Below are 23,229 nucleotides of genomic sequence, written 5' to 3'. Positions count from 1 at the left end.
GTCTTAATTACTAAGTGTTAAATTAATGTCAAAAGTGAACCAGTTTTGATAAAGTACCAATACCAACACAGTGATTGGAGAAAAAATAAAAAGCAAATTTTCAATACTAATGCAGTGAAAAAATTATTTTTTTTAGGGAACAAGGGACAGTGGCTTCTTCCTGTAAACTTATTTTATTATAAAAAAGACAGTAGCAATACATGTATCTCATATCTACACAAGCACATGAAATTATAACTTAAAAACATAAATACAAAACTTCAAAGTGAGAGCTGTAGCCAGTGCTTAGGATAGACAGTGGAGGACCTTGAAGCAACAGATCAGTAAATTGAATCTGAAATAGCAGAAAATGAAATAAAACTCAGATTTATGTTGAAATTAAATTGAATAAGAAATGTATTGTGCCACTGGAGGATTATTTTAAGATTTGTTTTAATATCATGTCTTAAAAAGATGGAAGCATTCTCCTTAGACACACCTAGTGCTTTTTTCACTTTTCAATATGAACATAATTAGTTATTTGAATCTTCCCTCAGAGTGAATCAGGAAAGATCAAACAAGTGAGAAATATGTTCTTTGATCTGAAAGCCTATTGATATTCTCTTCTGCAGTCAAACATAATCCAAAAGAGGAAATTGCATGTTTGGTTTTTGAGCCTTTTGCATTTTCCCCATTATCTGTTGTCCCTGCAGGAACCTAAAATCAAAAAGAAAAGAATAGCTATTAATAAATCAGATCTTTGAGAAGTGTTTCAATGTCATTTATAATTAAAATGCACTTTGTACATCATATTACATCGGGTTCTGGGCCTTTGCTTTGTTTTTTTACCACCATTTTCACTTTCAAGTTTTTTTTTTATTCCAGGTATAAAATCCACCTACAGTAAAAAATAAGAGGAAAGCTCTATATCGCATTTGTATTTGTCCACAATCCATGTATTTTGTATAAATGTAATCCATGTATGTTGTTGTATCCTTGCTGCTAGCAAACTTTTAATCCAGGCTAGTCCATAATATCATCTCAAATACTGTAACACAGACCATACAAAAGATATTGTTTTGTATTTGCACATTTGTCCAGAATTAGGGCTGTTATTTTTTTATGTCATTTTCAGTGTTTCTTAAAACTATCCATCCTAAGACTATCATTTGTTGTGTACTGAGATGATTAAGAATCTTGTTTAATAAAAGCCTGTTTCTGAGTAATGCAACTGTTTTAACCTTTGCTGTTCACATTCAAAGGATAGTATATCCTTTGGTGTGGATGCCAATATGCTTCTCTTGCCACAGGCCATTGATCATAGTTTTGAAGGCTAATACACACAGAAGACAAGATGGTTAAAGATAACCTTTTCTATGTTGAATGAGGATGATTCTAAAACACCCTTTCCCTATCTTACATTTTTCTTTACCTCCTGGCTTGAAGGCTGAAAAAGGATTCAGTCTTATATTATTAAACTATTATACTGCAGCCAGCTTAATACAGACCAAAGGCAATTGTAAGATGCAATATACATCACCCTTACATTGTTAAAGGTGACACTGAGGTTAGGAAGAACTATAAATTATCTTTTATTGGGTTCAAACTGGCAAGCATGTGGAACAACAGACATTATACAGTATAATCCCAAAATTCTTCCATCATTTGTGGTGTCACCCTCCTTATCCATTGTGTCTGCTGCTGCACCAGCTGCCTCCAGATCCCATGGCCTTTTCTTCCCAGCCGTGTTAATTCACCTTTTTAATGGGACAGGTCTATTTCACATCCCATCCTCCTTTCACACTCACACACACACGTTATTTGCTCGTTTTCCCCAACCACCAGACTGATGACCCTTCAAGGATGTGAAGGATGCAAGAGCGGAGGGCTCCATGTTACGAGAAGAAATTAATCTTTTTTCTTCTTTATAAACAAGCTTAGAGGAAACTTGAGCAAGATTGCCATACAGGTAAAATGGAGAAGGTGCCACCTGTCGCCTTTTTCATGACTTTTTACTGCTGCTTTGGCAAACAGTGACTTCATAAATTATACTACAGTGGAAAATGTATTTCCTGAATTAAAGCCTTCTAGTGTTGGTTCATATTCAACACATATTAATTTTTTTATTTCATGGCTGTTGCCTCTCAATGGAAATTTTAATGGGTAAACTATATTTAATAGTGAAACAATTACTGTAGGTCAAATGAGCTTGGGATGAAAAAGAATTGCCACAACAATTGCTAACTTGGTCCAAAATGCTGCTAAGAATGGCATACATTTTTTTTAGAAAACAAACATGCTGTGGTGTCAGTTAAAAAGGCAGCCAGTGTAATCATTGTGCATTATACAATAAATGGCTTAGCTGTTTATTATCTTAGTCTGTTTTTTAAGTGAGGAGTCCTAATGTCAGCTATAAAACAACTGAAGATAATTTTTTCATTGTGACAAAATGCTACAATATCATAAAACTAAATGTTGACTTTAGTATAAAATTAGATACATTTGCAATGCAAAGCAATACATAAACCTCATCCACAAAGTTATGGGAAGTGCCATTTTCCCAGCCAAAGCCTGTCTGCAAGTTAATTTCCTCTAAAGCCACAGGGACGAGCCACAGCGGATCGCGACGGGCTGCACTGCCGCCACGCCGGTTACTCACAGGTCTCCAGCCTCTCCTCCAGGAAGCCGATCTGCTCGCTGAGGGAGTCGATTCGGTCCAGCTGCTGAAACGAGTGAGACAGGAAGCTGGCCCTCTCAGCCACCCCGTCCTCTGGCATGAGGGAGAACAGGCTGTTGAAGGGGGCGAGAGCCAGCTGCAGTTTCTGCCATTGCCCACCAAAACAAGACGAGAGAGGTACAAACTCAGTGAAACATTTCTCACTCCTAGATCCACAATCCAAAATGAGAAGCTAGAACACTTCCACTGTGACATCGGTCCCTGGGTCATATCTCAGGAGCAGTGAATAAGAAGCACAGCTTGGTGGCCGTTCTTCATGTACTGTGTCTGGACACAAATCAGTTTACACTACTAAATCCTGTGATGCAACACATTAACTTCAATATTTTTTTTGTGTAAGATGTGGAGATGCATCTTATGCATGCTTTAGGTTATCAACTAATAAATATACCTGCACATGCACCCTGCAAACAACTTTTCTTCTCATAAATGATTAAAAATGTTATTGACAAGGCTAATCAATTATCAATTATTTGTCTGCAGGGTGTTTTATTCTATATGTTTGGCACGACTGGCATATTTTAATAAGCTTAGCAAAGAGGAATCCCTACTGACTGAACAATTACAATGTTCAGTCAGTAAGGAACATAGATGCAAAACCTTAATTTCTGATGGTGCCAATGATATGTGTGACTAATGCTGTTTGCAGGAAAATCCTACCTGTTCCAACATTTCAACCCTTGTCCTCAAATTCTGTACCTCTTCAGTCATTTTATTTGAATGTCCAGCTTCTTCATCTGAAAAACAGTGCAGTACATCAGTCACAATGTTAAGACAGAAATTTCTTCTTCATGCTGTATTTCTGGTCTGAAAACTTTACTGTACAAAGCCTGATTATCTTTTTCCATTTGCTCACAGTATGTGAAGCACAGAATTCAAAACGTGGACGTTGAAGAAATGACAAAAGGAGCTGGGGAATTTAGGAATTTGCTAAGGGTCACACTGGAAGTTCTGTCTGTTGATGGCCAAGATGTATAGAAAACACTACCAAAATAAAACCAGTTCTAAAATGTCTACAAGACTATTTTTTAAAAACTGCATGCGACATACACAAACCCATTGTAACATATGGTTCCTGGCTTTTCCACAAATGCCACCAGGCATAATTCTGAGCATTTCATTTTTAGAGCAATTTTTGGTCACATTAAACATTCTTAAACCAGTCACATAAATCTGGCTGCCTCCAATGGACCGATGTCTACCAGATGTTTGCTGTTAGTGAGATTTTGGAGAAGGGTGGGTGACCTCAAGCAAATGGGGTCATTAGAAGTGCATAGCTGGCATGTGAACATCAGCTCTGTGCCAAGTTAAAACCTTGAGCTCAAGAGAGGTATGGTATAAGTGCTTTTTCTTTTTCATTTGTGGCTCTACACATTAAATGTATGCACATCATCAGGTCTATAATCCAAGCTTTTAAACTCCTGACAGGAACAGACCGCTCTTGTCTTGGCTTGTGGAGTGATGCATCTCTTTTTTTTTGTCTTTAACAAAAATATGCATTAGTCATCTGAAGTATCTATGCAGTGTAGTTGTCCATTGATGTCGAACCCCAGTGGCACTAAGACTAGGGAGCAAGTGAATATACTTAAATGGCTATTCAGCAGTTACAGTACTTGTGCCATCAATGTGCATTGCTGTAACTGTTTAAATATGAACACAGTGTCTGATATAGCCTTTCATAGCCTGCTTTTAGAATTGTGTCTATAAGTTGCTCTAGCAGTCTTTAGTAATTACACCATATATTAAAAGCAGAAAAGGAGAAGAATAAAAAATAACTTATCTAATTATTCAAAGTACTCAAAGCACTAAATCTGGAAGCAGTAAATTAAAGCATTGCACTGATGAATTGGAATGTACAGTTACTTCATTAATGTGCTAGAGTAAAGAAAAAAGGTCTTCAGCTGGAGATTTTTAAAGCTTTTTGCTGCCCTCATTAACAACTGACATTTTATATCAGATCTGCACATTTGACACATGGCAGACTCTTTGGTCCTAATCAAGGCTGATAATTGGGTAGGGCTGATACGTAGCAGACCACTGAATCAAAGTGATGGTCACTGAGTGTCAAGGATACATACTTGAAGAATACTGCTGAAATTGGAAATGGAAAACCCAGTCCTATAAATGTGTTATTAGTAAAACCACAGTATCTACATTTTTTGGCAAATTGTGCCAAGACAGTTCTCCAGTCTCAATCAGAGAGCCTTTTCCTTTTTTAACAAAAAAGCTTCTACCCCAAATTGCCAAAATTCCTCTATATTACTTTTTCCCATGTGGTATAAATACTAGCCCTCACCATCACCACTAAAGGTGCAGAAGTGAGACATTCATATATGCTCCAAATACGAGTGTCTCATTTCTGTTCCTTCAGTGCATTGCATTTTGACATAATTGCCTCACCTTTCTATCATCACTGCCTTTTTAATGCGTCAGGACACTTGAGCTTTATTTAACCTATACTCGCTCTCTGGGATTTGCAACAATAATTCAAATAAATTCTTGAAGGGCTGCCAGTGTTTTGATAAGATTCGCCATAAACTGAAATTGTTTACCAGCATGTTATGTTGAATGAAACATTCAATTAGACAGTTTCAATTAATTATTATTCAAGCTTTACTAACATGAAGAGGTTACAGTTGTGCAGCTGGAAGAAAGGCCTACTTTCGCACCCGAAGTACATAGCCAAGAGCTACGTTTATATTGTGGATTTTAAGGCACATTGGTTTATTCATTTTAGTGCATATTTAGTTCAGTGACATGAAGATCAACAATTTACCACAGACATACGAATACAATACTCCAATTGTGTTAATAACTTTTATCGTTTTTATAATGATAATATCAAAGTAATTTTTACTGGAAGGTGCTGTATATAATACCATGTAATCAATCACAGTAGAATTTTTAAAACAGATCATGCTTTAGTCATTCTTCCTTAGTGCAGCTCACACATCAACAACCACTGACCATATGTTTTACTTGAAAAAAGATCAATAACCCAGGACCAGGACAATCCATTCAAGTAGGACACATATGCCCAGACTACAATAGACTCTGTCTATTCCTCATTGGTTAATCACTGGAGCTACCAATTAGGTGATCATGGAAGATAATCCCTCTCACCTGTGGAGGATACCAGAGAGGGAAACCACAGCCCAGGGTGAGCATGCACACTGGACAGAGGTGATTTGTTCAAAAGGGGAACATCATTTCTGAGTTTGACCATCTAAATGCATGTCTCAGAAACAGATCTGACTTTACCCAGAATTCTGCATCAGAATATGAATGTTTTCTGTTCACATGGTTTTTTTTCATTACGAACCTTTGAGAAATGTGCTGCTGTTTTCAATAGTTACTAGGATACACAACACAGTGCTGTATTCCCAGGATTCCACAGCATGGCCCATTCCTGCCTCTCCATAGCACACATGCTTTGAGTGGTGGGAACTCCACACAGAATGTCGCTGTGTCTCATGGTCTCCCTCGCAGGCTTTGCTGGCCACAGTGCATTATTACTCACGGTACGAGTTTGAGAGTGGCATAGCGCGTACCAAAAGTAATAATGGACTGTGCAACCAGCACTGCTCATGTCTTCGCCTTTTGAGCTGCAGTGCAAAACAGGAAAGGCACACGCACAGCTTCTGGCTTCACAAGCTTTGATACAAATGGGACCCAACATCCAGAGAAAACCAGAAGAGATGGAAAGCAGGAAAAAAGTCTGATACTTGCTGATTACCTTGAAGACAAACTTCAAGGTGATTTTGGCATGCTATTGGTGGTTTCAAAGAGTTTGATTAAATCTGATCTGGAACTTCTAATGTTAAAACTGAAAAGCATGTTCATATCTGGTGCTAACAGGTGGTGTCCCTTACCAGCAGAAAAAAGGATTGAGCCTGAAGGTTACAAGAGCATCTTCATGAATACATCTGAAGTCTAGACAGATGCATGTGGTTTCAAATTTATTTTTAGTGCAGCACATTGGTACTTTTGCCATGTGTCCTCCTGGAATACAGTACGAAAGTTGATTTGTAGCTATCCTGTGTGGTAGCTTAAGATAGGTCACCACCCTACCCTTTACAGGTCATCCACACAGCTGTCAGGGCATCAGGCACCGTTTTGATTTCATTTCTAATGTGACAACCCAATTGATTTTGTAATCAAGATACTGGTGCAGATATAATCCTCGCATTCTGTTCAATGTTACATTTGTAGTAAAGTGGGTCAAAAGAGTCAAGGTCACTTTCTCAGACACCAATAGTAATGAAACCCAAAATATGCAATTATTGAGAAATCTACTAATATGAATATCATTTAGGACCTTTTTCTTATGTGCATTGCCAAAGATCCTTTAAAGAACAATCTGTAGAAAAAATCCACCAATCGTACATGTATTTATTGGTACTAAACTATATATAAATGTATTCTAGTACATGTAGTATGTAGTGCAAACAAAAGATTATTTGGCTCTCAACTTTTGAAGGAAAGTGTTTTAGCACACAAAGAGATATCAAGTTTTTCTACAACTATAGCATTGATGATGCAAATCATAAAATCTGCTTTTAATTATTGCATCAAGGTGGATACAGTACCATTTCTTAAAACATTGAATCTGTTATCACTGATCTCACAAATCATTATTATAAACTGCAGTAAAAATGAGTAGCCTACCAGCGGTAGTTGAGGAAAGTTTTGGAATATTGTTGACTTTGTTAGGACTAGACAACTCCAGAGCCTCACAGGAATGCCCATCTCTGTCCAACTGGTATCCCTCCTGACATCCACACTGGTAACTGCCCACAATGTTGATACATTGCTGGGCGCAAGAATGTGACCCATTACACTCATCAATGTCTGAAGAATAAACATGGAAAAAAGACCATAAGAACCTCCAGGACTATAATTGCAAATGTCTCACAGGATTTCTTAAAAATGTTTGAACAATCCTCAAGACTAGGCCTGGATTTTCTTCTACCACCAAAGGACATCTTTCTGCCTGTGGTGGAAATTTATGTGAATTTTAAATCCTGAAAGCAGGCTGCAGAAAACCTACATAATCTAGTCAAAGCAAGTGTTTTACTGTAAAAGACAAATATTTTTGTTACAGACCATCTTTTCTTCAGAATCTAAACTGCTTAGGTCTATAAATGCAAATTAATGATAATGAACAGAGTTAAAGAGGGGAATATTAACACACTGGTGCTGAAAGTATATGGAGAAAATGACTGCACAGAAGCAATAACAGCTTTTGTTTCCATCAATGGAACATTTACCTGTCTGGCAGTATCTTCCAGTCCACCCTGCGGCGCAGGCACACTGGTTAGGCCTCACACACGTTCCTCCATTCATGCATGGCTTCATGCAAACAGCTGTTGAGACAGAATACATGCCGGTCCGTTTCAATCTCAGACCACAACTGTGAGGTCTGGTGCTTATTCCCCCAAAATATTCAGGCAGTCAGTTTGCAAAGGTCATTCTAACCTCTAGTAGAAGGTGTAGTTTATCAAGATTTCTATGGATGTGTGTGGGAGTGTAATTTTAAAATTGTGAGTTTTACTCTTTAATTTTGAATTGTCAATTATTAAACAAATTCAACTCATCACTATAACCCTCAAACTCTAATGAGAGAATGAGATGTGGATAATACATACAGTATGCATATTCAGTGTACACTGGCTGAGGCAATGTGCTTTGTTTCACACTACGAGTCCCATAGTGCCATTGGCTGAGCTAAGGGAAGATAGAAGTAACTATCACTTCTAACACTGCACTCCTTGTGCCTGGCCAACTACAAGAGGTCTCTATTACATTGTGGACTAATGATACAGTGGTTCACAATTGCTAGTGCTCAGCCACTTAGAAAGCAGCAGTTTGAGAAAAGGACCAATTTACCTCTTAAGAGAAAATGAGATGTGAACATACTTGCTTAACAGAGCTGACAGCTTAGCAGAGCTATTTGGCACACAGAAGATCCACAGACTGATCTTCTAATCAGTTAACAGACTAGAAGAGAGGAACATCCCTCTCTGACATCACTACTAACCTGCCGGTGCACAGCAAGTTAGGGGACCTGCAGTTTTGCCAGGAAGTTAAAATTGACTAGTCTCATTGTATATTACTCTGGTGGATCTCTGCCATTTGTATGTTGCTGCTTGGGAAATCCCAGTCAAAATGGAATAGTGACATGGCCCGGGCTCAAACTAGCAATGTATTAAATACAGAGTTCAACCTGCACTTCAGTGTTGTTACTGTTCGCACCACTCTGCAGAGCCCCCGAGTTACTTTTTCATAGGTGGGATTAACAGCTATCTAATCAAGAAGAAATGAGGTGGTTCAAATACAGCAAAGTAACTGAGTGTTAGGAATACAGTATACTGTATGCATTAGCCTTTCTCTTCCCTCCTGCCATTGCACAATTGAGCTTCTCTTTTGAAATCCATAGTCATGTGGTTATTCAATTGCGAGAATAGGTGTGTACAGTTTGCTGTGCATGTATCTTTATAAAAATTCTTGCCTAGTTTTCACTTTGGACTCATTTGTCTTGCTCAAAAGATATTATGTCACAAGCACTGAATATCTCTTGTTTAGTGTCATTCTGTTGTTTAAAAAAGATGGGGTTTAATCACCCTGGCAGTTAATGGTATATGTAAAAATGCTTGAGATCCCATATCCAAGTCCAATAAGTTGAACTTATATTTAAACAAATACCTGCTCTATAAAGTATTGCAAGTGTTTTTCACTAGGAAAAAAAACCCTTATAATTTCAGCTTTTTGGAAGTGTCTTTGGATAGAAATGACTTGTAGAAAATAATGGTCGTATATGTACCTAAATTGCGTGTTTGTCCTCTCCTATCTTCTGTGTTTCCAAGTTAAACACTCACTGACTGACTGAAAGTCTGAGGCATCTGTCTGTGGAAAGAGGATGATGTAAGCAGTGTTACCTTGGTTACAGTTGTGTGAATGGACTCTCCGCCACCCAGGACAGCACTCAGAATAGGAAGGAGGCTCAGGTGAAGTGACCTGACGGTATGAGACTCTGTACACAGTTCTATAAGGAACCAGCAAAGAGAAACATGTTGTAATGTTTTTTTTTCATGCTAGACAGATTTATTAAAACAAGGATTGGGAAAAGATCAACATTTTTGAAAGGAACAGAAACTCGTTTTATTTTGCTAATGAGGCACCGTCTCTAATGAGAGAGTTTTTTTTCTGGCAAAGCCTTTAAAAGGCATCAAAATTGCCAGAGAGAAACTTCACAAAACTGCATCATTTAGTAATAATGTGTAGCTGATGAAAATATTGATAAAAAAATGAGATTACTATGCAGCAGGAAAAAAAATTGTGAAAGGTACAGAAAAAAATAACAGGCCCAAGTTGCCAGAATAAACAGATGCTTGATCTCTGTGGGAAACCCTACATTTCCCATAGTTACACTTTTTCCAATATTTATATTCCACCCAAATCTCCATCATTATAATTTAATTCTGTGTGAGTCGTATCCCAAAAGGGACTGTCTCGCTGTGTCCCATTTCTATGCTCTGACAACCTTATAGATTAAATAGTTAATACAGGTTTTCACAAGCAGTTGTTCCCTATCCACCAGGTACCATGGTAGACTTATGAGTCAAACATGTTTCATTATTGTGCCCCTGTCTAGATGTCAGGGTCAGGTTGGCCCATCCTGTCTTTTTTATTATACTCTTGTTGTTATTGCAACTAAAAATAAATACTTAGAACAAAAGAAAAATGATCAATGAGACATTGCCATTACTAATGGAAAGTTTAAATGATGGGCAGGTTTCTTACCTGTGATCTAATGCTCACAAAACATCTTTGCTGTCTTTTAAAATGCCACACTACACACAGACAGTACTGGTCAATATCAAACACAAAATGACTGAACTTTAGACTGTGTACAATTAATACTTCAGGTGTGTAGTGGAGAAACCTAATTCATATTTTAATTAGTTATTTTTAGTGATTTGGGTACAGAGCGAAACGTAGAAAGCATTAATAAAGAAATGTTTTTGGGGTGTGTCTCACAGTGTAGTTTGTATTGGCCTTACTTGTAGGTACTGCAGAGCCTTTTCCCATCACAGAGAGTCATGTAGGGCTTATGCACAGCTTGCACGAAGGATTCTGTGTGAGAAACTGGAGTGAGGTGCTGACGTACATCTCTGCTACACACTCTGCGCCTGAGAAAAAAACATGCAGAACGACAGCACGTTAAATGACTGTGGTATGCTATTTTGTATTAGACCATACTGCTGCATATTCTACTATACTGTACTATACACAGTGAATTCTAATGGGTTTCCACAGACATGTTGCTATAGTGGGCAGACTGTAACTCTCTTTGATGTAGAAATCTGTACTGTATTTATAGTGCAATTTGTTGGTGCAATCCCACGACAGTCAGTACAGCCCTGAGCTCATACTGTAGTACTGTGGACAGAAGCTTAAACACGAGCTTGGTGTTTCTCTGGAATCCATTCAATAAAGTATAGAATTTTAGAGCTACTATCCCATTAGTATCCCATTGGACTACTATTATAGTTAAAGCTATGTATAGTATGTAAAACATTAAAAATTAATAACAGGAAACCTGTTAAATGGGATGGACCTATTATGGAGTGTTAAAAGTTAAACTTACAAGAAACTTTATGGAGACTTTGAAAATTATAGTAATTTATCCCTATTACATTTCAAGTATGTTGCTTTGACTTTCAGAACTGTTGTAACTATTTAAACCATATTGACCATCAAAGCCAACTATGTGGTCTTAAAACAGAAAGTAAGAAGGCCTTGCAAATAAGTACCAGATGAGGACCTTGGACTCTTAACATGTCCAATAATTGTCACTCTGTGGCGGATCCTTTTGGGATGTGTCTGCATCAGAACAGACCTATTTGTGAACTCATTCAATAACCTTCCAAATCTGGAGGTAATGTTCAAACTGTAAGCATCTCAGAATAAACTTTGTTTAAAAAAAGTTCCTTAAAATTGTGAGTAAGTCTGCCAGGTATTTTAATTCTTGGCCAGAATTTGTTCTTGAATGACCCAGGATCCTTTATAAGTTGTAGAGGACATGTGTGTAATAGTCTTGAGAAAAATATGAAATGCAGAAAACTCTGCTGATTTTCAAGGTAACTCCTCATCAGTTTAATTGTAGTCAATTCATTTCCATACTCAAAACTAGAGCTTTACTATAGGATACCTTAAATGTGATGATTTTTGTATTCTATACTATGGATAAGAATAATCTGATGCTAGTATTATAAGACTAAACAGTCTTACTTCAACCATAAGACTTACAATAATATGTAGCTTTAAACTAGTCCCATATTATTAATAACAATTAATTATTAATTATCTAGTTCTTATCTAAGAACTAGATAAAATGGCAAAAAAGACTTGACAAATGAAATCTGACTTGAAGCACAGTCTTACCCTGGCTGAATGAAGTGATAGGTACAGGACACTGGGAGAATGAGCAGAGTAAAGGTAAGGAGTAGGAGCACTGGGTTCATGTCTGCCTGCCACTCTCCGTCTGTCTCTCTCTCTCAGCTGCGCGTCCAAACAGTGCAAAAGTGCAGAAGTATTTGCTCTTGTACCTTTCCCCGTCTCTTCTGGATGCAGAGCAGGAAACCCTAAATGCCTGAAAAAGATACACAGATAGCCCATGGGTTAATACTGGCCTTTCACTGGCCACTTTCACTGTTTGCTATTGGTTTCTTTGCAATGAATAAGGAACAACAGCCAGTTCAAATACTAAAGTATGTTATGGACTGGTCCATATTTAGAATAATCTTATAGAATTTTCACCAGGTGGTGATGTGGTGTGTGACAATGTTTGTGTAAATCACCATTAACAAAGCAGTATGATATGCTGTACTCGGTTACCAGCTTCACTTTGCTGCTTTCAATGACCTCCAGCTACAACCAGGCAGAACAAAGCAACAACAGTGTAACACCTCAGATTAGGTATTAGTAAATATATATATACACTGCATTGGTTAGTTTTTGATGGATTTAACTGCTGTGCTGTTTGAATTTGTTTATAAATGGTAACTCCTGACTCACTCCTCTGACTCTGTCCTTGTGCATGTTTAAAGATCCTGACATCCATAACCACAGAACAACATGTTTCGAACCCATGGCTCAATCATACTGGAGTTTTCACAGCCACTCTATTTGTGCCACCCAAAAAGACCATTAGTTGATCATTTTGTGGGAGGTAGAATATGTCTGAAACAGAATCCTAACTCTGACATTAGCCAGAACCAATACACATTGCACTTGGTTAAATATGTCACTTAGATAATGACATACTCTGTTATTATAGGGATAATTGTGATGCTGGTAATAATTATGTTAACTGACAGTATTGACTGTGCAATTGCCATTCCCTATTGCAGTTTTGTGCCCCCTTATATTTAACAAGCTGAACAAACTTATACTGTTTTAAAGTTCCTCAGCGTAGTAATTCTCAGTGCTTTTGCAGCTTCACATTAGGACATGGTATTTTTGTAGTTTTACCATTCATTTACTTTTCTTTGCTGTGCATTCCCACATTTTGAATAATGTTTTACCACATATTCTTGTTTTTACCATGAGTTTACTTTACTAAACATTTCTGTGCCATTACAATGATACACAACAGTAGACACTGGTTTTCAAGCAGCGATTACTCAAAGCTGAACAGCAGGTTTATTTTCTATTGATCTAAAAGATCTGATCATCAGATATTAACTTACACATTCTATACAGGCATATTGTACTTCTTTTCTCCTATATATAATAGGAAACATTAAAAGTAAAATTGTGTTATCAAAAGTGAAAATCTGAGCTCTTCTATTAGAAGGTTAATCCTGGCAATTCATATACCAAGTCAGCTTTGAAGATGCAGTCAGTCTTTTGTATTTACTGTACACTGAGAAATGGGTCTGCAAAACTGAACATTGATATGGAAATCGCATATACCCACTGTCACAGTCTAAACAGGAGCAATGTCCACATACTTCCCTGTCAAAATGATTACCTTGGGGGATATGGTCTATAAAAGTTTTCCTGGGAAAGTCAATGGAAGTTTTGTGCATATAGCACACTTTAAATCATATCCAACTATGAACATCTTGTTGTGGATTAAAAAGAAAGTTCATTTATTACCAAAGTGACAGAATGGAAAGATGCCATCTCATCTGTCCTAAATATGGGGGAATAATGGTGAAATGCTGGAGCTAATAACAGTTTAATCTCACTAGCAAATATCCTAAATCTGGTACTCTTTTAAGTTCTACAGTGCCTATGTTTATCTAAATTGTTTTATGCAAGTTTTGATATATTGTATGTGACTAAACTAATTCACTGCTGTCATTAACCCATCACATTAAAATATTCATTATAATCAATGAGTTTATTTATTTGTATTATTGTTCTAAATCCAGACTGTTGTTAAAACAATCAGTTTGATTACGTTTCATGTTGAGTAGAAATAAAAAAAATGAATAAACAAAAATTGCGCTTCTGTTTCTCAAATATACTATTCTTTCTGGGGAAAAAAAGCTTTTGGTTCTCCTGGATCGAAAATAAGCCAGCCTTCCACACTCTCTTATTAACACCCCGTGGAGATTGTGTTTTCCAAAGGACAATTACAGTACACTGGCATCACCTCACCGTAGCTATAAAGCCAGCTAGGGCAGCGCTAATGGTCTGGTACGAGGAAGTTGTTTATACTGTAACTATCAGCCAGTTCTGGGCAGAATAGTAGAGAGGAAGCGATTCCATCAAAAAGGTAATGAGCAGTTTATTTAAGGTTCAGAAAAAAGTCCCTAAAGCTTATTGGCAATTAGACCTGACCTCTGTCCTGTGGGTCTTTACAGGCAGCAATGATGAAATACTTACAAGGGCCTACAAGTCTTAATTTTCTCCTAATGTCTACCCTTTTTAAGGCTATTTTGCTATGCCACATGAGACAGGAGTATTTTTCAGAAGTCTGGTGAACACAGTGCTCTGATCATGTTTGCACTCTATTCCTGTGCTGAACTGGTGTTTTGTTAAACTAGCTTGAAATGCTTTTTTGTATTAAGCTCTATTTTTTATTTCTTTTAGGAAATCTGCCATGGAGTATCTCTCTGGTGAACTAATCAAAGGAGCAAAGATAATTCATTGAGGTTAGTTCTCCGGCACTCGTACTCCTGTATGTCTTTGAGATAATGGCCATATGGTCTTTATCTGTTTCTATGTAGCATGACAAGACCTCTTGTAACACTAAATGTAGGAGATAGACTGTAACCAGTCACAAGCAACAAATCACACAAATGGTCACTGGAAGAGTATGTGAATGTTCTACATCCCCATTAAAAAAAGATTAAATAGACCACATAAATTGGGACAACTTCGTGCTTTCTACAAATTTCTTTTGTATCAATCTGTACTGTACATCATTTGATAATAAACTATTTATAAATAAGAATCTTTTGACTGAACAGCAGTGCTAACACATTAATGCAGTGGACTGTAACGTCCAATAGAGAAATACTTCACAGCAGAGAATAAGTTTCCTTTTTTAACATCTCTGGTCTAAGACATTCTGTACAAAAACATATATAATTCTTTGTAAATGCTTGTTCTTCACCCGTTTTTCGTAAAATGACCTTTTTATAGATGAGCGGCAACATTCCAAAATAAAGTTATAGTTGGTGTCTATTAACTTAGTAATTATTATTGATTAACTTATTGAATACTGACTTAATTAATTATGGTTAGTTGTGGAGAGTGACTGCCCTTTGACCCTTGAAATGATCTGAAGCCAGTTTTGCTGGGTGTTTCAGTCAGTGAGATAGTGTGCCAGAACCAGTGAGCACAGTTTTCTGTTTTCTCAGAGAACAGAAGTACATGCTGAGGATGAGTCCTATTCTGGAATATCCCTTTGCTTCAGTCACATTTTCTCACGCTTTTATTGGCTTGGTTTGAGATTTCTGGATTGCTGTGGTGACAGCCTTCAATAGAAAAGGGCCAGGTTCTCAGAGGCTTGGTGTCGGAGCATTACGGTAGACCTGTTTCTGATAATGTAAAGGTGAAACTAAGTCCTGGCCGACACACATGGATGTGCATGTGACTCACAACTGGCTTGCTGCCCAGAGCACACAAAAAACTTGGTCTGTGTTCATTCAGAAATCATCTCACATAGATTCTTCATCAATTCTGTGGTTTGGCTGGGGGTAAAGCCAGCATAGAATCAGCTTGAATATATCGTCTGGGAGTTTATTTTTAACCAAACACAGGCAAGATCTCAAAAAGAAATTGGATATTGACCAGACAGATCTCTTTCTTCCTCATAAAGCATAATGTCTCTTGCTGTCCTTCTTTAACAGTTACTTAAAGCATGGGAAAATTACACATTGGTGCAGTTCACCTATTCATGAGATGGAAATTAACTATTGAGATTTTAAATAGAGATTTCTTCTTTAACGTTTTATGGAGGATGCAATACTTTTCAACACAGAACGAAAACAAGGACACCTGAAAATAGGCAACGTTTTTCTAAAAAAAAAAACCCAATAACTTTCAGGTTAACAATTCCAAGTCAGCAAATTGTCATATTGTATCAAGTAGAAAAATTGATATGTGTATTTGTTCCATAGCCCAGACAGTTGTGCTTACAGATAAGAAACCCTGATTTAAAAAAAACAACAACTCAATCCAATTATTTGCTAAAATGTGTTCAGCCCTCATAATCCACGTACAAACTGTAACAATATATACCATGTGAGTATGAAATGCCTCTTTTCTTGATGGGATTACTGTATAATTCTCCAGAACCCCAAACACCCACATTTAAGATGAATACAGGATTGTTTCTGACTTTTTGTTCCGATATGGATATAAATGACAGTCGCTGCAGGTGGTCTCATTTTAAGATTGGTTGACTAATACTCAATACTCATAACTTTCACGGACAGCGGATTACAGGCATTGTATGTGTCTGTTTTGTTGGTCTCCCTTTCAGTCCAAGAACATTGTACGGGAAAAATAAAGTAAACACATAAAGGCTTTTCTGTGGAGACTGACAAAAGCCCGGTTGCATTCTCCTCAAGAGTCTGCTTTTCCTGGCACAAGAGAGATATCCAGAACGACAACCAATCATAGGGAACAAAGTCTGTGAAAAGTTATATGGATGGTTTGCTTGAGTAAGCCTTGAATTGTGTGTCAGCTCTGTTACTAATCACAAGTGACACTCAATCAGGATCTATTATATTGGTTCGCACACTTGGGTGGACTTTTGGAGGTGAGTGCCTCTCCTTATGAAGGCTCTTGTTCCCTGACAGGGGGCGGACAAAAGTTGCTTCAGTTTTGACAAGTGGAGGCAAGTGGTTGTGTACTTCCCAGAGACTTAAAAAGGGAAGAAGACCAAGGAGAGTCTTTTATACAAGAACTAGACTTCCTGCAAAAAACATTGTTTACACACAATACTGGCCACTATTGACTAGGACAAAGGGAAAAAAGAAAATGCATTCTCCTGCACTCTTCTCTATTTCCCTCTATTTTGTGAAACCACGTTTTGAATAGGTGGCTGGAACAGAAAAACATAAATGTTAATTGGGACAGTCTACAATCGGGATGTATATCTAAAGTCACCAAAATCTTTTCCAGAGGAGAAAACCTGGACAGCGCTCAGGATCGTAATCCATAGTCGATAGCACATATGAGACATTTCCTTTCATGCACTAAAAGTACAGAAAAAAATGATCGATTTGATAAGACATCTGTATAGGAAAGAGATAGGCAACAATCCTGTAGCAATTTTCTTCTTTGAAAAGATATTTTGAAAATACACCTAACTGAGTTCTGTTGTCTTCTGCCTCCTTATTCGCCTGTGCTATATCCCAGGGCACAACCTAACACCGTAAAACACCCAGCTCATATTTCAGAACTTTGCCTTTTTAATTCAAATTATGTATTGAAAAATCTCACTGATTTCTTTTAGAATGTGAGAACCCACACTATTTAAGTGGCCCTCAAGTGCTAGAATTGTGTTATATTTGTTCCTATGTAAAAATGAAAGCTTCTAAATTTGTTTTTGTGTTTTTGAATTTGTTCTTTTGTTTTGAAATGTGTTTTTCACTAGAGGCCACTGTACTTTAAAGACGAACGGTCTAATTTCAGACATTTCAACAACAGTCTACAATGATGACTGCAGAGTGGATTTTCCCCTAGGAATGCAGTCGCCTAGACAAATGACAGCTGTCTAGTTAAAATCTGCAACCAGAGAATTACTGTACGCTATCAAAATGAAAGTCGTTGTCATTCTTTTTCCCTGCATACCGAAGAGAAGCAACAAGTATGAAAGTCTAAAAAGAATAAAATAGATTCTGAAAACATAGCAAAATTCCAGTGTGTACTCTGTGTTCAGTTACTGCACAGTGGTGTGAGATATATCCCTTATACAGTAGTTCCACAATGATATCATGTGACAAAGATATTTGATTTGAGCTTCTGTATTGTAAAACATAAAGCCTTTTAAAGAATTAATCAATCATCAATTAGTTACATGTTCTTTGAATGATCCAATAGTTAGTCTGATTTGCAGATCACTCTTATTTGCCCAGTGCAGCAAGACTGTAAGGTACTGTATGCTAGTTATGCTACAGACAAGGCTCATTATTCTAGATAACCTTAGAAATATGAGCATTTATCATATTTCACCACTATTGCTTGTGCCCCGTGTGACCTAAAAACCCCACAGGTTCTGTTTGACCCTGTATGGCAGTCTGTTTATTTGAACATGTATATAAGAAATTGCTGCCTTTTTAAAGTTTCATGACATCTTCTTGAATGACAGTCTTTCATGTTTATGTCCCAACTGAGCCTCATCTCATTTATCACATCTTCAACTTGAATCCTGTCTGCATTTCACTTGAGGTAAAAGACAAAAATAAATAGGTGATACCTCAGAGGGACAGAACGCAGACACTGCTTGTTTTGTGAAGCAAATCATCCTACATAATCCTTCTTATTCCTTTATGGTTTTGGCTAAACATATTTTTATCTGCATTCAAATCCATTGATTCAGTTTCTATTTCTGACTGGCATGCCATAGCATCTTGTGTTCATATCAGGCAAAAAACAAATCATGGAAAGGGATAAACAAATTTACCTTTTACAAAGTTGTTTTTAATTACATTTTGTGTAAATGTCATTATATTGTGTGTTTGTAGATTTTTTATCAGTTACTCTGTGAATCCTCAAAGCTTGTTGAGGTCAGTGCTAAACATTGTAATCCCTGTCTTAAGACCTAGATTAAAATCCTTAGCACCGATTGAAACCAACTCAAGGTGACATTTACATTTTGTTTTTCTGGAGTAATTATACAATGCCTCCCATTTTTTAGGAAACAAAGTATAACACGTTTTAACACAAGGAAAGGCCAATTTCATGTAAAGTTATAGAATGTGACCCACGGTATTTTTTAAGCAATTGAACCCTTATTGGCCAACAGAGGGCGCTCCTTTGCAAGAATCTCGTGGCTGGAAAGAAATTATTTTCCCTAATCAAAACTGTATTTTTTTTTTACATTTGCTGACCCTATCGGATAATTCCAATGAGGATAAACTGGACCGCAACCGTTCTTAAAAACGTTAAATGCTGCATTCATTATGCATCAAAGCGTTTATATAAATCAAATTTTATAAAAAAATTTAAGATTAAAGATTAGGACATAGCAGCACTTCACGGGCATTTGTTCAATACAGTTAATTGACAGAGAATAGAAAATAAAGTAACGCACCTGTGTATCACGTTATTAATCTTTTCAGAGATGCAACACAATTCAAGTGTGAAGTTTCAGGCAACAATGTGCATCTTAAATTATATGTTTTAATACGAAGAGCGCTCTCACTTGAAGCAAAGCAAATGTACTTACACTTTGTACGTTCCAGACACGGAGTCATCGTTTAAGAAGCGTATGTTAGACGTCTTCTAGCGAACATAAAAAAAGTAAATCTCGCAGAATAGTGCTATTGGTTACTAAATCCCGAGAGCAACTGCTGTTAGCATCCCCTCTGTCTTTCTAATTTCGTATTCCCGCTTTGGTGCAGTAGTTTGGAAGTTACCGGTTTGATCTCTCTCGTCTTTTGCAGAAACTGACAGAACTCTCAGGGGCACCCCGCTCCCGCCTCCCCGCGAGCCAGCTGGAACCCCCGTGACCACAGCAACAGGTCTGGGAAACACCCTCACATGACGTAATTAAAATGGGATTCCACATAGAGCGAAATCGCACCTGAACTGACCATTTGGAGCTACACGAAAGCCTTTTGAAAAAAATCTGGTAATGTTTCTGCACCTAAAAAAAAATATTTTCTAATTTTTTGGTACGATTTAGCAGTAAAATTCGATAGTCTTAATTTATCAGAAATCATTAAATAAGTCGTTAGCTTTTTAGAGTGGACCCTATGAAATTAATTTTCCATTTGAATAATACTTTATAATCAATCTTTAAACACCAGTATATTCTTGATATTAAGTTTATAATAACATTACACGAAATGTCATTATTGCATAAAATATTTAAATAATTTAATCTGATTAAATCTGGCAAGCAGTGTCCAGTTGTACCATATTACAGTATTTTATAGAAGAAGTTGTTCCCTGATCTGCATACTTACAAATTAAGTTAAATAAGATAATATTTCATGAAAAAACAATGATCGAGTACGTTTGTAAAGATCGTTACAAACACCGTCACGTCCACAAACTTTACAAGGGGAATGCTCAAACATTTGGATGGGGCGACTCTCCACTCCTTCGAGGAAATATTTAACCCTAGGGGGCGCCATTGCGATAAGGACATTCTTCTGAACCTCGGTTCTGAAGATCAGAACAGCCGTGCGCTTCCAAGATTTAAAACCATCTACTTTAGTGCAGCGTAACATATAAGTCCGCTGACAGAAGTATTGTTTAGCAGGACCACTATTTTTTAACTACATCTTGAGTTTAAAATAATATAAACGGCACGAAAATATTCAAACATACAAAATGTTTAGCGCCCTTTTCAATATTCGTACCCATTGCCAGATAGGTTTTACTAACTGTATACTGGATATCATTACTTCTGTTGATCAGGAACTTTTTAAAGCCTTTCTGCTGTGAAATTGCAGTATAATATATAAATCGGCTAACAGAAGTATTTAGCAGGACCCCTATTTCTTAACTACACCTTGAGTTTAAAACTGTATAAAGGGTAAGAAAATATTAAAACATCCAAAAAGTTTAATGCCTTTTTCAATATTGGTACCCGTTTGCCTGGTAGATGCTATCAATTGTGTACTGGTTACCATTACTTCTGTGGAACAGCTGCCTTTTTCCGTCTTTCTGTTAAAACACACCGGAGTCCCCTAGAAGGCTAAGGGCGTGCGTGCTCCAAAGTGCTTCTGCATATTTTGTTCTTATCACATTTGCAAAGATGTTGACATAGCGGGAAGAAAAAACGAGATCTGTTGTGATGGGCATTTTGTTAAAACCAAACAAATGGGAAACTCCATTCCAAGCCCTGCACATAAATCTTACCAATTCCATCTCCTAGCGCTCCTGCTCTCCGTCTGCTAATTCGCTTTGTGCTCTGTGCCCTACAGCGTCACGCGCACTTGATCCACTTTCGGGCGCTCGTCTTATCACCTGCCTTTAATTTGTAATTTCTAATGTTAAAACGGAGCAGAAAAGGAAAACGATTGAATACAGACGATGAGAATGCTCCGTATTATTTCATTTTACCAAAGTGAAGCATATTTAGAAAAATAAATACTGTAAATTAAAATATCTCCTGCTTTATTTATGTTTTTAGACAGAAATATAAAACCCGTGTTTAGCCACATTAATCAAAATGACAGGTTATATCTAACTGATACACATTGAAATCTAATTTTTATCCATATTATGAATTTAGAATAAGTCATTAAATTGTGAATGCATATACCATGATTATAAAACATTTGAAAAACTCATGGAAGTATATATATATATCACTATATATAATAGAACGATACATTATCTTATATAATACATTATATTAGTAAAATAGAATATAATACCTCGAACTTTGACAAATGCAGAAGATCCTCTTTTCCACGGTAGTCAGAGCTGTAGACCCCAACGCTGTCCCTTTGACAGACGCTATACCAAACTTTTCCATAGTTTCAATTTCTTTTAAACTCGTCCCAAAGTTTTTACAAGGATACAACCCACGGTTCATTTTCAGTGCTCCCTGAGACCTGACTGAAGCGAAATGAAATGCCTTTGGAGGTTTCTGAGTTGCTTTTTATGCTTGCCTTCCTGTGGAAATCAGGAATTGGATGGACAATCCCAAACCGGAATTCCTGTGTGTGTTTCTAACTGATAAAACCGTTTTTTACAGAACAAACACTCTCCATCCTGCTCAAACTGCTTAATGAATCACATTTTCACCATATCCTATCCCACACGTTTCAGGCACTTACACTAAGAATTATTATTTTTAGCCTTCTTAGAAATTCTTCACATGTTAGCTAAATCATGAATAGACTTAACAGGCTGTGGCCCAGTAGGTGTATTTTCTAGAATAAAATGCAATATAAAACCTGGAACATACTTAAAAGCACATATTTCAATACCTGTATTATACTTAAACCTGCCTGCATGTTGTTTACATAATGTTTTCTTAGAATACTCACAATTGTATTGATCCTTTTTATCCCACAGGTGATTGAAATGTGTAACTATTGCAAATCAAAATCCTATACAGCATCTCATGAAAGTCTATAATTGTTTGGCAATGTTCAATGACCACAAGGAAAGAATTACAGGAAATGCATTCCAATAGTAAAATTAAAGCCTGATGTTTTAATTTAACAAAAGTACACATCTAATTTGAAATAAAAAAGATTTACGTTGCCACGCGCCTCACATTTTACAGCAACTGACTTGGCCTGTCATTCAATTATTCAGTATTAGGGTATTGGTGCCTTACCTTGCGTGATTCAACAAACTTCCTAGTCAAATGAATCCCCAGCTTGCTTTGGGATTTTGCACATTGAAGTTATAAAACCCAAAAGCACGTGCTATAATGTTTTGCACTGTACTGTTGCACTTGGTGTTTGTAGGCTAAGTTTGTGCATGTACGTAGAACACAAGAATATAAAAACGATTAAAATTTTCTGTGAGACTGCATTGCAACCATTCCTGTTTTTACCGGTCAGAGTTGTCACTATTGTCACGGGCCATATGATCGTTCTTGAATTCTTTGTTGTTTTATTTTTTATTTGGTGGAAAATAGAATCGGATTCCCTAAATCTTTTTTGTTCTTTTAAGGAAAGCTCCACTTTGAAATGAGGGTTGACTGCATTGCTTGCACAAAAGGTACAATAAAACAGCAATTACTGGGAAGCTGTTAAATAGAGAAGCAGTGGAATATAAAGTGTTTTAAAGGGTGTTTTGATGAGCCTATTGTGGAACACTATAAAACCATTCATTTAGTTCTTTTG

At 36.9% G+C, this 23,229-nt stretch overlaps 1 protein-coding gene across 3 annotated transcripts; it reads right to left on the bottom strand.

Annotated features, from left to right (window-relative positions):
- Positions 1 to 154: 154 nt before the first annotated feature.
- Positions 155 to 22,008, bottom strand: egfl7 (EGF-like-domain, multiple 7). 3 transcript variants are annotated; one of them, XM_088615476.1, is made up of 10 exons: positions 21,802 to 22,008; positions 21,281 to 21,408; positions 12,164 to 12,371; positions 10,780 to 10,908; positions 9,655 to 9,761; positions 7,987 to 8,082; positions 7,385 to 7,567; positions 3,377 to 3,453; positions 2,639 to 2,801; positions 155 to 696 (listed from the first exon to the last, which is right to left on the bottom strand). In XM_088615476.1, exons 3-10 carry the CDS (start codon positions 12,241 to 12,243, stop codon positions 674 to 676), a joined length of 858 nt encoding a protein of 285 aa, XP_088471602.1. In that variant the 5' UTR covers positions 12,244 to 12,371; positions 21,281 to 21,408; positions 21,802 to 22,008; the 3' UTR covers positions 155 to 673. The 3 variants fall into 3 exon arrangements, with proteins under 3 accessions (XP_088471602.1, XP_088471600.1, XP_088471601.1); XM_088615474.1 differs by lacking the exon at positions 21,281 to 21,408; XM_088615475.1 differs by lacking the exons at positions 21,281 to 21,408; positions 21,802 to 22,008 and adding an exon at positions 19,638 to 19,853.
- Between the last annotated feature and the right edge of the window lie 1,221 nt (positions 22,009 to 23,229).

Source organism: Lepisosteus platostomus, chromosome 21 (genome assembly GCF_059453375.1).
Source record: "Lepisosteus platostomus isolate fLepPlt1 chromosome 21, fLepPlt1.hap1, whole genome shotgun sequence".
Taxonomy (NCBI): Eukaryota; Metazoa; Chordata; class Actinopteri; order Semionotiformes; family Lepisosteidae; genus Lepisosteus; species Lepisosteus platostomus.
The sequence above is the reverse complement of the archived record's forward strand: the minus strand, read 5'-3'. Positions and strand labels throughout refer to the sequence as shown.